The sequence below is a fragment of the Corvus hawaiiensis genome, chromosome 26 (genome assembly GCF_020740725.1).
Source record: "Corvus hawaiiensis isolate bCorHaw1 chromosome 26, bCorHaw1.pri.cur, whole genome shotgun sequence".
In the NCBI taxonomy this organism is placed as follows: domain Eukaryota; kingdom Metazoa; phylum Chordata; class Aves; order Passeriformes; family Corvidae; genus Corvus; species Corvus hawaiiensis.
In genome coordinates, this window is record NC_063238.1 from 22,865,459 (window position 1) to 22,878,510 (window position 13,052).

The following is a 13,052-nucleotide window of genomic DNA, read 5'->3' on the forward strand; positions in this document are numbered from 1 at the left end:
TTCTCATGGTGGTTTATGTGGAAAGCAAATCCTTTGAGATTGATTTTTTTTCCTCAGTCTATAAAGAGAATATACTTTATCTTCTGTTAGACAAATACAGTCTGGTGTTAACAGTGCCTTTTTTTTTTTTCTTGAATAAAGTTATAACACCTATTTGAAACTTTGGCTATAAATAGTACCAGAGGCAATTATATTATGAATCAACACTTCCCTTCAGCTGCACGCAAACTTAAGGCCACTGCAAGTTTCCCCCATGAAGTTCTGCTCTATCACAGCAATAGCATATAAAGATGGAAGAACAATGAGGTGGAGAAGGAGAAAGGCTTTGTGGGGGAACACTGAGACATGAAAGGTCTAGAATCCTGTCTAATTTTATCAATATGCCCAACCAGAAAAAGCCACAAAGGACAGGCAGAACAGCTACAAAAATGTCAGTTTGTCCCTTAGGACAAGCATTTTTAAGAGTCAACTGCAGAGATGCTTTACAGTTTCCTTAAATAATTACTAACTTTTAATCACAATAAATTTACAGATGGCCAGCTGAGACTCTGGTTTTTCAATAACCTTAAGTCAACTTGGTTGATGCCCAAAAACAGATGACCCATTTCTTCTACCAGTCCCAGCCACACATTTTTGTCCCCACCTGGCTCAAGCACCCTGTTAGCAATATTGTTGAAAGCTACTTCTTGCTACTTGGTCAGTTTTCAGATGGATCCATTTTCTGATCCAGTTTTTCATGCGGCCACCTAAATGCTCATTCCAGCAGAAATGGGTGTTGAAAATGCATGGAAACAGGTAGGAGTACCACCCGTCTGCACCCATCACCTGCATTTAGGTCTGTATAAAGCAAATACAAAAACTCCATTTAAAGCCAGGAGAGGGCCAAAGGTCTTACAACAGCCTTTTGAAAACCCTGCAACAAAACACATGCTTCTGCAATTCTTCTGCTGTCACAACTATATCACATCAGTGTCTTGGGTCCCTCACTGTAAACACATATTATGTGCACCTTACATTATCGCAGCTCACTGTCACTCTTCCACAAGATTGTGAAGAGTAGTAAAATAATGAACAGTAATGTACAATGAAATACCCATATTTTAAACTCTTTAAATATTAGCTCACTATCTTGATACAGCAGGCAAGAAGACCTCAAGTTACAAATTAACAGCGTCTCATGGAAAGTTCTTAAAAGGTAAAGGACTTTTAGAAGTTAATTCAAAGTCTTTTATAAAGATAAGCAAAAGCACTAAAATAAGAAAACCATATACTTTTACAAACCTAGCCTAATTTAAAAGCAGTAATGCTGAGATAAGATATATGAACTCTTAGAGAAAATAACAGAAACCAATGAGACAACACTATCTGTTGGAGAGAAGAAATGCAAGAGTGACAAGACAGAAGTGGTTTTTCTTTTTTCCTCTCCTCAATTTCTAGCACAAAAGGCATACAGAAAACTGTCTTCTCAATGGCTGAAAAACTGGTCCGAATCTGACTGCCATGCTCCACATGACACCTTTTTTCTTACAGCCCTACAGAGCAATAATTCTCACTTCAATCTCCAGTTTTAATGCAGTATGTCAAGAATAAAAAACTAGGAAATTGTAGTTTGTTATAAGACACATCAGGAATAAAAGGTTATTACAAACAGATTAGTCCAGGGTGGAAATGACACAGGCAAAGCAGGAGGCATGGATAATCTGGGTAAGTGCCATGGAAAAATAAATATCATGATTGGACTTAAGGCAAATGGAAGCAGTTCAAATTGGCTTCCTCCAATTCACTGCAGAACATGTGATGTCCACATGTCCATTTCCAACAAACTTCACCATAAAGAAACAAAGACCAATACTGTGAAGTGTTGAAAAACACATCTAGCACCAGCTTCTTCTATGCCACCACAATGTGAATTACTGCAGCTACCTGATAAGCATGAAAGAAAAGAGTTTGGGCTTTTTTTGGCTTTTTCTTTTCCTTCTCTTTTGTAAGAGAGCTACCAGCATTTATTTGAAGCACACCAATCTGTCAGTAACTGTTGGCCTTGCAAAGAAGAGCAAGTTTTATAACACACACATTTCAGTTCTATAGGTGGTCTAAAAGGCTCAAGAGCAGTAACTCCCCTCAGCCCATTTCCTCTGTCCACTACATGCTCCTACAACTTCTCTGGCCCAGTTCTAGGAGGTTTCTATCATGTTAACTTTTCAGAACATCAGTTCCTTTATCCATGTGAGGCCACAAAAATATAAGTGCTTGCTAACAGAAAGGTCAGGAACTCCTGGCTATGGACAGCCTGTCTCTAGTACCAGCAGCCCACACTTAAATTGATCATAAAAATCTCAGCCTTGCAGGAATAACTGATCACATCATTGCATGAACACAAGGAAAAATTTCAGTAAGGGTGGCCTAGAAGGACCTCAAAAAGAGCCATGCTTAAGTTTTAGGATTAGCTTTATGGCAAAGTGTTATTAATCTACTTGTTATTAAAGCCAAATACCAGCAGCAGAAGGATCATACAAAAACTATGCAGCTTAAAGGATGTTCCACCAAAACCAATTCTTACACGACAATTTGAGATCATGGCTTGATTAGCAAAGACAGAGGATATTTCACAAGCACGTTATCAGTTTTTAGCAAAAAAGCAAAATCACAACTACTACAGTAAAACAGTCCATTCTCTGTGGTCTTGTTACAGATTAAAAAAAGGGAATTTAGAAATAATAAGGATAGATATCACATGCGGAGGAATGACTGAACAAAACAGTTAGTGGTTTGAATTAAGTTTTGTCTGTGGTAGGACAAATATTTTATCACTACAGGACAGCATATATGCTGCAGTCAATGGGGACATGGGAAATCAGCTGTTACAACATCACTGCAGCTTCAGAGGAAGAGATTGAGTCTTACTCTAGACCCATAATGAAGTCCCCTTTAATTAGCTCCACTATAAATTGCTACCTGCTCATCACACCAGAGCAATCAAAGGCAGATGCAAACACTGTTAGCCACATTAACCCTGGCTGCTGAACAATCTACTGCAATCAACATGCTTTTAGCCCTGCTAGATGGGTTAAATTATCTAGGTTTGAGTGATTTTTTTATCAGCAAATTCCTTGCTATTTCTAGTGGCTGTATCATCATGTTTTAGGGCAACTTAAGGATATCTGCATTCTTCCCTCCTTTAAAACTACCTGAAAACACTACTCCTTTGAAAAAAAACCACAGAAAATACAGAAGTTTCACTTTTCATCATTAGCAAAAGCAGAAAAGGACTCTGACATTGAATATGTGAGGCATTCCATAAATCTTAGGTGAATAAAGCATTAAAACTACTGAGCTGGCAAGTACTCTTGACCTTTGAGCCTCAAACCAAGTGTGACAACTACAGCTCCTGTTGAACTCAGATTTGCAGCAGAAACAAGTGAAATAGCATGGATGACACTTACACAGTCAAATACACTATGACAGAAATACTTAGCCAGAAAAAAACCTGCTTTTTCTTCCCCCTCCCACCTGAAATACCATTTTGCATCCTCCACTTCTTCTTTCCCAGCTGAAACTAGTACAATTCTTTGGAATAGTCAGAGTGTGGTTAAGCAGAGGAAGCTATGCTTGTTTGCATGGAATCTGCTATTTCCTCTCTGCCAAAACACTTGTTTAAAGAAGTCATGTAATATTTCTATTAAGCTGTAAATGCAGTTGACAAGGAAATGGCCTACTGGCAGTGCATTACCTTTGTGGCAGTGCCAACCAGCCTACAGCAAAATAGTGCACATGGTAATTTCACTGTGCATTCCCAGGCAACAAAACTGTGCCTTACATAAATACCACAGAACTCCAGCAACATCTAGAAAAAGCAATGAAAATTTGCCCAAGCTTTCATGCTTGCCTGTATCAATTCTGTGTCATAACTAAAACAAAGCATCTACATATGGCCAAAAGTCCTGTGAAGCTGTATCATATGACACCAGAAAAACTACTGCAACTTAAATCTGTGTATTTCTTGTTAACCACTGTAACAACTCACTAATAAAAATGAAGAAAAACTGGAGGTATCAAATATACAAAAGAGTACTAACTACATACAAGCCCTTAAAAACCATAACGTAATTTATTAACAAGAACACATGTATGTAATTCAGAATTGTGTTAAATTACTTTGGCCTTTGATAGCATTCACTTGATTGCAAGAGTTAAACAGGTCCACAAGCATTCAAACTCAGTGACCTTTGATTTATAAGCAGCTGTTGTCATGCACATAAAAATTCTCTCTGATAATGTAGTCCTCACCTTTCAACAGCTGGAGCAACTACATACAATGATGTTACTTAGATGTAATTAAAGCATTTCTGTTTGAAATATAACCAAAAATCCCAGCACAATCAAATGTATTCAATTTGTCATCAATCATTCTTCAAAATATTTTTAGAGGTTATTTCATCTTAACTTAAATTCCCATCAAAATCCAGCTTCAGAGATACTTATTTTGTTCTCAGCTTTTGCCTGAGTATTTTTAGTTTGAATTGTTATTTTAAAACAGTTAATTACATGGAAAAAAAACATGGTGCAAGAAAATAATTGAACTTTGCTTCCAAAATTATGTAATGTCTCAACACAAATCACTTGCTTGCTTTAACAGAGCTGCACATTGTCATGAAATTTTAGGAAATATCTCTCCTCTAAAGAGCACACACAACCAAAAACCAAGAACCTCACTAAAAAATAGCACTGAATACACTTGAACTCAGATGTCCATCACCTCACAGGAATCGTATATGAACAGTACCTTCTCTTTCTATATTGGTGGCTTCTTTATAGTAAGATCCTGATACAGGAGGCACCAGCAAAAGAAAACTGAATAAAATTGCATGACATTTTTGCAGCAAATTGCAACGATTTTTTGGAAAAAAATATGCTTTAAGTAATATAAAGTGCCTTATTAATTCAAAATGGGTTTTAAACAATTTAAGACTGGAGTGTTTATTGATGCTCAGTGCAATCAGCATAGCTATTCTATAGCTCATTACAAAATAACAGCATGACTAGTGTCAAGTTAGCCCTAGGTAAACATTGTTCCCCATGAACTTCTCCAGGTAACTCCTTTGTAACTGCTACTCCTCATAAAGCAACTAATTCTATTTACATTTTATTTTGCAAAAAGTAAACTAATTCAGTAAAAGACCTTAGGAGCCATAATAAATAAAAGCTGTCAGGTGTTACTAATATTAGCACTGCTCCCATAGGACAGTTCTGAATTCTTCTTTAGGTCACCTTTATTTCAAAACTGCCTTTCAAAAGAGGACAGACTCTTGGTGATGGAAGTCTCCAAGTGCAGGTACAGTACAGAACAGATGCGATATATTACCCCAAAGCCAATTCAGAGCTTATTGCTGTAGCTCCCTCTCAAGTGGAGATAAAGGCATTCTGGAACCTTACAGAAACGTCTTAAAACACAGGCAAATTGGAGTCAATAGGAAGCAATGCGGAAAGTAAAAATTGTTAGTATTAAAATCTCTATTCAAAACCATACAGCTTTATGATTCCAGTATTAAAGGGTTTTGAATGATCAGTGGGCTTGAGGATTTTTTTGTTTTTAATATAACAAACAAAAAATACCACCATTCACTTACCCTCATTGGGTGAATATCAGCATATGGAGGCTTTCCTTCAGCCATTTCTACTGAAGTGATACCAAGGGACCAGATGTCTGCCACACAGTTATAGCCAATCTCTTGTATGACTTCAGGAGCCATCCAAAACGGAGTTCCTATAACAGTATTACGTTTTGCCATTGTATCCTGTAATTATATTGTTTATGCAATTAAACCAGAGATGCTTATTTTCAGATTATTTTTATACCAATTCTATATTTTAAATTATCCACCCAAAGATCAAATGGTAGTAACTTCCAATTAAGACCAAACAGATTCAGCCCATGAGCCTACAGAGGCCAAACTGGTGACAATAATCGTAAGCCTCTAACTAAAATTTAAAGTGGGATTATCAGGCACTTGATACACTGGGTTATAAAAACAAACAACTAAAAACTAAATAGCCCTGCACTACATTAAATATTCATTGTGATAAAGAACGCTAGTTCTGCCACTACCACTAGTGACAGTGACACCTCTCAGACATAAAATTCAAGGCAGAAGACAAACGTGAAAGAACAAGGCTAGGAGCACTAAAGCATTTTTAAATGATCTTTCCACAGTTACTTACTGTTAACTGGCCAGCCACACCAAAATCAGCTAATTTTGCATGTCCCTCGGTGTTAAGAAGGATGTTTCCAGCTTTTATATCTCTATGTATTTTCCTCATAAAGTGCAAGTATTCAAGTCCTTTAAGAGTAGATTTCAAAATAGTTGCAATTTCATCTTCTGTTAGCTGCAAAAAAACATAAAACCATTTTCAGGTATACACATACAGTCCATACATTTGACCTATTTAAAACATGATCATTTCATAGTGATTATTATAAAGAGCACAATGTTTGATTTATTTTTAGCAGACCAGAAAAACTTTAAAACTGAAGTTAAAAAAATGAATAAAAAATCAATTATTAAATGCCAACTAGAAAGAAAAAAAACATGGTATAGACTTGGTAGGCCAAAATGCTTCTCTTAACTCTAATATACTGCAGAGTCATACGCCATCACAAATTATACAGTAAGTGCAAGTCAACTGGCAACAAGCTGACAAACACTTCATTACCAAAGAAAACACAACACAGTAAAAAAACTGAGACATATTTTCTTTTATTTGCTTCATAAACAACACAGACTCTTAAGTAAGTCATCAGTTAGCAGCTGTTTATCCTCATTGCTTTCTATCAACACAATAGGAACACTCAAGCTCCTGAACAAGTGTTATCAGAGAAACAGCAAGAGTCTCTTTTTCACATACCAGACCCCCTTGAGAACTCCTCAGATTTTCATCAGCATTTGTTCTCAAATAAAAGCAAAAGCACACACATATAATTCATTCCATGTGATGCAATTTCTCAAGGAAATACAAAGAAATTATCCATACAACTGAAATGCCAGTTAATTACAGGATACTGATGCTTTAATATAAGAACTAAACAAATGAACTTGACACATTCTTAGAAATGCAAGAAATGGCAAAACTGAAGATGAACACTCTAATTTGGCTGCAATGCTGGGTTGCATTTTCCCCCTTTCTCTACTTTTCCAATCCTACACAGAAATTAAATTAAGCAATGGCAATTCCTTCCAGTTTCAGTTCTGAAATTGGTAGACATCCACACCTCCCTCCAAAAAACAACCACCACCAAAAGCCTGTAAGAAACAAAAAACCCACTCACGATCACTCTAAGCCAAAAGAGCAAATCAACAACAAGGAAAAAATATTATTAGTCAGCAAGATCATCTGCACTTGAGCTGCTCACAGCAAGTTTTATTTATTTAACAAACAGAACCACTTCCCCATTGCAGCTTCTATCCAATCTCATAAAACCTGGGTGTGGAGCCCAAGAGCACAGTTACACATACATTTATTTAAACAGCAGTGCCAAGCTCCAGTCCTCTTTTCCCTGCAACCTACAGCAGTAATTCACACACTGTGTCAGCCCTTCCACTGAACAACTGTAACAAACCCTAATTAAAAACAAACCTTTCTGCCAAATTATTTTTCCAACAAAACAGCTCCTGGATTCAACTCATGGCATAGTGAAGAAGGACAAAGCTAAGTAGCTGCTGCTCAGATTGGCATTGCTTTCAGAAAACTGCATGTGTTGATATACCAGAAGAGTTCCAGAGATTTTATAAACCTTTTCCTATGCAAGCAGAGGATGAAACTGATGGTGGTATTAGCTCCAAGCCAAGCAGTTACCGCCTCTGCTGTGCATTATGCATTCCATGCCCACCATTTATCTCTGAGATCTTTAAGTGTTTTTATTCAGCAGCACACTGCTCAAAGCCTTTATTTGTGCTACTTTATGCTGACTGCTGTGCTGCTTCAAAGGACTGTATTTCAGAAGAACTGCAAACCCTGTTCAAATAAGACAACTTTCCTGGCATTGTGCCATGGAGTCTACCTGATCTGGAGTCAAGCAAGAAGGGACATTAAATCAACTGTAAGATAAACTGAAGTATGGTCGAAATGGTATTTGGAGAAAGAGACAATCCTCATTATGTGAGCTAAAAATTCTATGGTGAATCACTAAAACTGATTATCTGCAGACTCACACAGGCAATTTAAACTCTGGCTATTAACAAACACTGTATCATGAATGGTTTAAGACCTGCTGCGTTTAACACTTTCTGCCCAAGTTTTGCCAAATCCACTCAATATCCAAAACAATACAATGTCCTGAATCTCCAAAGACTTCCATGCAGTTAATCCTGAACATGCAACAGAAAATGATCCCGAGCACTGACAAATGTGTAGCAAGACGAGCATACGACTTACTGCCCACTTCATCTAGAAACAAGTATTATGAAAAATGGTGCTTAGAGGACACAGCAGAGGTCTCTCTTCAATATGTTGTGTTTCCTAAGGAGGTAAATCCCTACCTTAGTTCTTGAAAAATTACCCACACGGAGACCTTTGGATCATCAGCTCTAGATGGAGAAGTGGTTTTGTAGCTGCATGGCAAAATCTGGCTCTCAAAAGGAGAGCTTAAGAGAATACTGGAACCAAAAGCTAGCACAGAAGCTATGGAGCAAGAATCCAGCAAACCAGAAGAGAGTTCTGGAGTATTGCAGCCTGATGCCCTATCTGGGGACCCTCAGCAAAGCAAAGCTCTAGCACAGCTAAATGTTACAGAAGAACCAAGCATTTACACATCCAAATACACAGAGTGGTCAGAGAAGCCCAGAGAAGTGAGCATCACCTCTAAGTAGGCAACAGGCATGAGTCATGTTTATCACGAACAGCAGTTACAGGGAAGCACAGAACAAAAGAAGGGAGAACAGATACACGCAGTTCCAAGACACATCAATCCCAACTCCAGACATCCTAGATTCATCCACTTGTGCTCCATATAACCATCATCTATATAACATGATGCAGTCAACTAAAATTACTCCTGCTTATACTATTGCTAAACATGGCCAAGTATGTGCACAATAATACTGAGACAAAATGTTGGGCTTTAATACCTAATAATATTTAGAAGCATGCAATGAATTTCCAGCTTTACTCAAGAAGCCAAGAAAGTGCACTCACCTTCCCTAGACAAAATTACCTTTTCAGAAAATAATGCACTGCAATATTGAACTTTATTATGCAATGACTACAAAAAAAAGTATTTTAGAAAGTATTTCAAAATCATTAATTTCATTATTTTTGTGCAATTTAAACTTTTTGCAGAACACATAGCATCTATGCATAAAAGTGAAAGCACATAAATACGAAGTTCTCCACATGAATACTTCTAAACCCAGAAACATTATGGAACTATGCAGTATAGCAGCTGAGCCATACATACACCATTTCTTCCCTTACTGGATGCACTAAGCATTGTAAAAAAAGTTCCACTTATGTTGTTCCTGTAGACCAGAACCATCTTGTGCAGATGTTTTTGGACACGTTCATGGTATTTAAGTATTTTGTACACTGCCTGCCAAAAAGCAAATGGTATCCTGGCTGCATTAGACAAAGTTGCCAGGAGGTGCAGGGAGGTGAATGATCCTTCCCTTCTGCTCCACATTGCAGAGGCCACACCTGGAGTGCTGGGTCCACCTCTGGGCTCCTCAGTACAAGAGACATGGACACACCAGAGAGAGTTCAACAAAGGACCACAAAGATGATCAAGGGACTGGAACATCTCTCCCATGAGGACAGGCCGAGAGAGCTGGGACTGTTCAGCCTGGAGAAGATAAAGCTCACGGGGAATTTTTTTAATGTATGCAAATAACTGAAGGGAAGGTGCAAAGAAGATGAAGTCAGGCTGTTTTCAGCGGTGCCCAGTGACAGGAGCACAGGCGATGGGCACACTCTGAAACACAGGAGGTTCCCTCTGAACAGCAGGAAACTTTTTAGTGTGAGCATGACTAAGCACTGGAACAGGTTACCCAGGGAGATTGTGGAGTCTCCCTCCTTGGAGACCATGCAGACATGGCCCTGTGCAGCCAACTCGAGACAGCCCTTCTTTAGCAGGCTGGTTGGGCCAGATGACCTCCAGAGGTCCTTTCCAACATCAACCATTCAATGATTCTGTACTAGTATAATTTACAACTCCATACAACAAAATTAGGTGCATTTTACACCAATTTGAATAAATCATGGAGTGGTTTGTTTTAGCTGACTTGTCTACATTTAAAGTTTGAATACCACCCCAAAATAAAAAAATTCCAAAATATATCTTAATATATTATTTTTATATATATATATATATATATATATATATATATATAAATATAACTTACTAAGGAATAACTAAGTCATGTCTTAAACTGCAAGTATGTCTGAACTGTCTGAACAAAAAGCAGGTATGTGTTCCTAAGGAGGTAAAATCACTAGCTTTAGTTCTTGAAAAATTAGTGGCTGAGGTCCGTGCTGACTGAAAGCCAGGCAGAGTTATTCCAATTTACAAAAAGGGCATGAAGGAAGACCCAGGAATCAACATATCTGTTAGTCTAATCTCAGTTTCTGCAAAACTAATGGAAAACATCACACTAGGTACTACTGCAAGGCTTTGAAAGAACAATGAAATCACCAAGCACTGTCAACATGGGTTCATAGAGGGAAAGTCCTGTTTGATACCCTTCTATGATAACGCAGTGAATGAAAAGTAAGTGGTGGATACTAGATGTTACTTAAGTAAGGCTTATGATACTGTTACTCACAGCATTCTTCTGCCAGATGACCATATACACAGTGATCTGGAGGCTGAAGGGCAGGGCTCAAAGGGTTGTAATGAATGGGGCTACATGTGGCTGGTGACCTGTCACGAGTGACATACCCACAATTCTAGGGCCAGTTCTATTTATCTATTTATTATTTTTATCAATGATCTGGATGCAGGAATTGAATGCACCATTAGCAAAGTTCTCCGAGGATACCAAAGTGGGAGATGCTGTTTGAACAAAAAGCCTTGCAGAGGGATTTGGAGAGAATGGAGCACTGGGCAATGATTAACAGGATGAAACTGAACAAGCCTGAATGACAGATTCTATGCCTGGAATGGAGAGATACAGGGACAAGCATAAACCGAGAGAGAAACGGCTCGGGAGCAGCCCTGCAGGAAGGGATCTGGGTGTGCTGGTCAGCAGCAGGCTCAGTAGGAGTCAGCAGTGTGCCCTGACAGCCCAGAGGACAAACCCCTTCCTGGGGTGCATCAAACTCAGCATCACCAGCCGGTCACAGAGGTGACTGTCCCTCTGTACAGCCTTGGTGCGGCCTCACCTTGAGCTCTGGGTGCTGCTCTGGGCCCCTCAGCTGAAGAATGAGGGTAAAGGATGTGAATGTGTCCAGAGGAGGACAGCAAAGGTGGTGAAAGGGCTGGAGGCAGTGTCCTGTTTGAAGGGACTGAGGACTTTGGGCTTGCTTTATTTGGAGAAAAGGAGGCTGAGGGGTGACCTCACAGATCTCTACAGCTTCCTGAGGAGGGGACAAGGAGAGGGATATGCTGAGCTCTTCCCTCTGGTATTCAGGGATAGGACATGTGGGAATGGTTCAAAGCTGCACCAGGGGAGGTGTAAACTGGACATTAGGAAGCATTTCTTTATTGAGAGTGGTCAAACACTGGAACAGGCTTCCTACAGGTGGTGGACGCCCCAAGCCTGTCACTGTGTAAAAGGCATTTGGACAAAGCCCTTAATAACGTGCTTTTGGTCAGCCTTGAACTGATCAGGCAGTAGGACCAGATAACCACTGTAGGACACTTCTAACTGAAATACTGTTTTCTGTTCTATTCTGGTTTTCTCCCTGTGATGAGCATAGCAGTTAACCCCATCTGGATTTTACAATGTATTCCATCATTCTAAACTTGCATAAAAAGGACATACAGACATATTCCTGAATACAGATTACCTAAATGCATCAACACCTTATGTCTTCATATTTACCTGATAGGAAAAAAACTATTTTGTTGGGAAATATTGAAATTTTTTTTTAAACGTGACAAAAAATAACATATAGTTCGTCTTTACATCATAGAGGCTAGCTGACATGTAAACTAATGCAAACCTGATGGAATTTGGGGAAAAAAAATGCAGGCAGACACATTTTTTAGCCTACCAATTGTTGGAAGCAACAAGGGACCAAAGTGCATAAAAACAGATCCAAAGCTCCTACAACTATTCATTTATTCACAAAACCACAAATAAACTCCTAAAATCCACATCAAAAATGCTTCCTAATTATGTATCCTCCCTTCTGTACTCTAAATCATAATCTGTCTTCATAAGCATGGTGAAAAGTCACTATGTAGGTAGTATAGTGTGTGTGTCCCTACAAGTGACTTTCAACATACAAACAGCTAAGTATAGAACCAGACCATTACATGCTTTGTCACAGCACACAACTTGCCATCTACTCAATGGCCAGTACTCTCTGGTTCTAGAGGTAGCTGGATATTGACATATAAGCAATGCCATTGAAAATCACGACACAGAACCATTAAAAGAAACAAAACTAATTCGTATTAATATAAAATTATGTTCCAGTCAGTGGTGCTAATCTGATCTAGATGTATGGTTCTTACACTATACTATTGCTGATCAATCTGTATGGGCAGTATCTTTCCTGTAGAAGAGTTGGTCTACTTTATTCTGAGCTTTTAAACGCACGCCATCCTTCTTTCATCAGCACAGCTCTATACCTTGCACCTTAGTATAATTTCACAGTCATAATCTTTCTGCTTTGTTTCTGATTTCCATTCGTGTCAAGATCCTCACTTAAACCTTGTGGAACACTAATCGGTTTGGTATCTTTGGCTAGTTCTAATCCTGTATGCTGTCCCTTTGATGGGTTGGTGCTACCCTCTAAATATGATTCAGCCATAGAGCAGTTTCTAATGCTTCACCATCAAAACCACATGCAGATTATATATCAAAAAGAATGTGAATAATAAAGGTGAACAACTC

At 38.6% G+C, this 13,052-nt stretch overlaps 1 protein-coding gene across 2 annotated transcripts in view; it reads right to left on the minus strand.

The window, feature by feature from the left end:
* The window catches only part of STK3 (serine/threonine kinase 3), a 139,067-nt gene that overhangs the window by 105,565 nt on the left and 20,450 nt on the right, over window positions 1–13,052 (minus strand). For both annotated transcript variants that reach the window (XM_048286287.1, XM_048286288.1), the window contains exons 5-6: window positions 6,220–6,384; window positions 5,628–5,795 (exon numbers count right to left, since the gene is read on the minus strand). In XM_048286287.1, coding sequence (XP_048142244.1) covers window positions 5,628–5,795; window positions 6,220–6,384 — 333 coding nt within the window. The remainder of the gene's footprint in view (window positions 1–5,627; window positions 5,796–6,219; window positions 6,385–13,052) is intronic.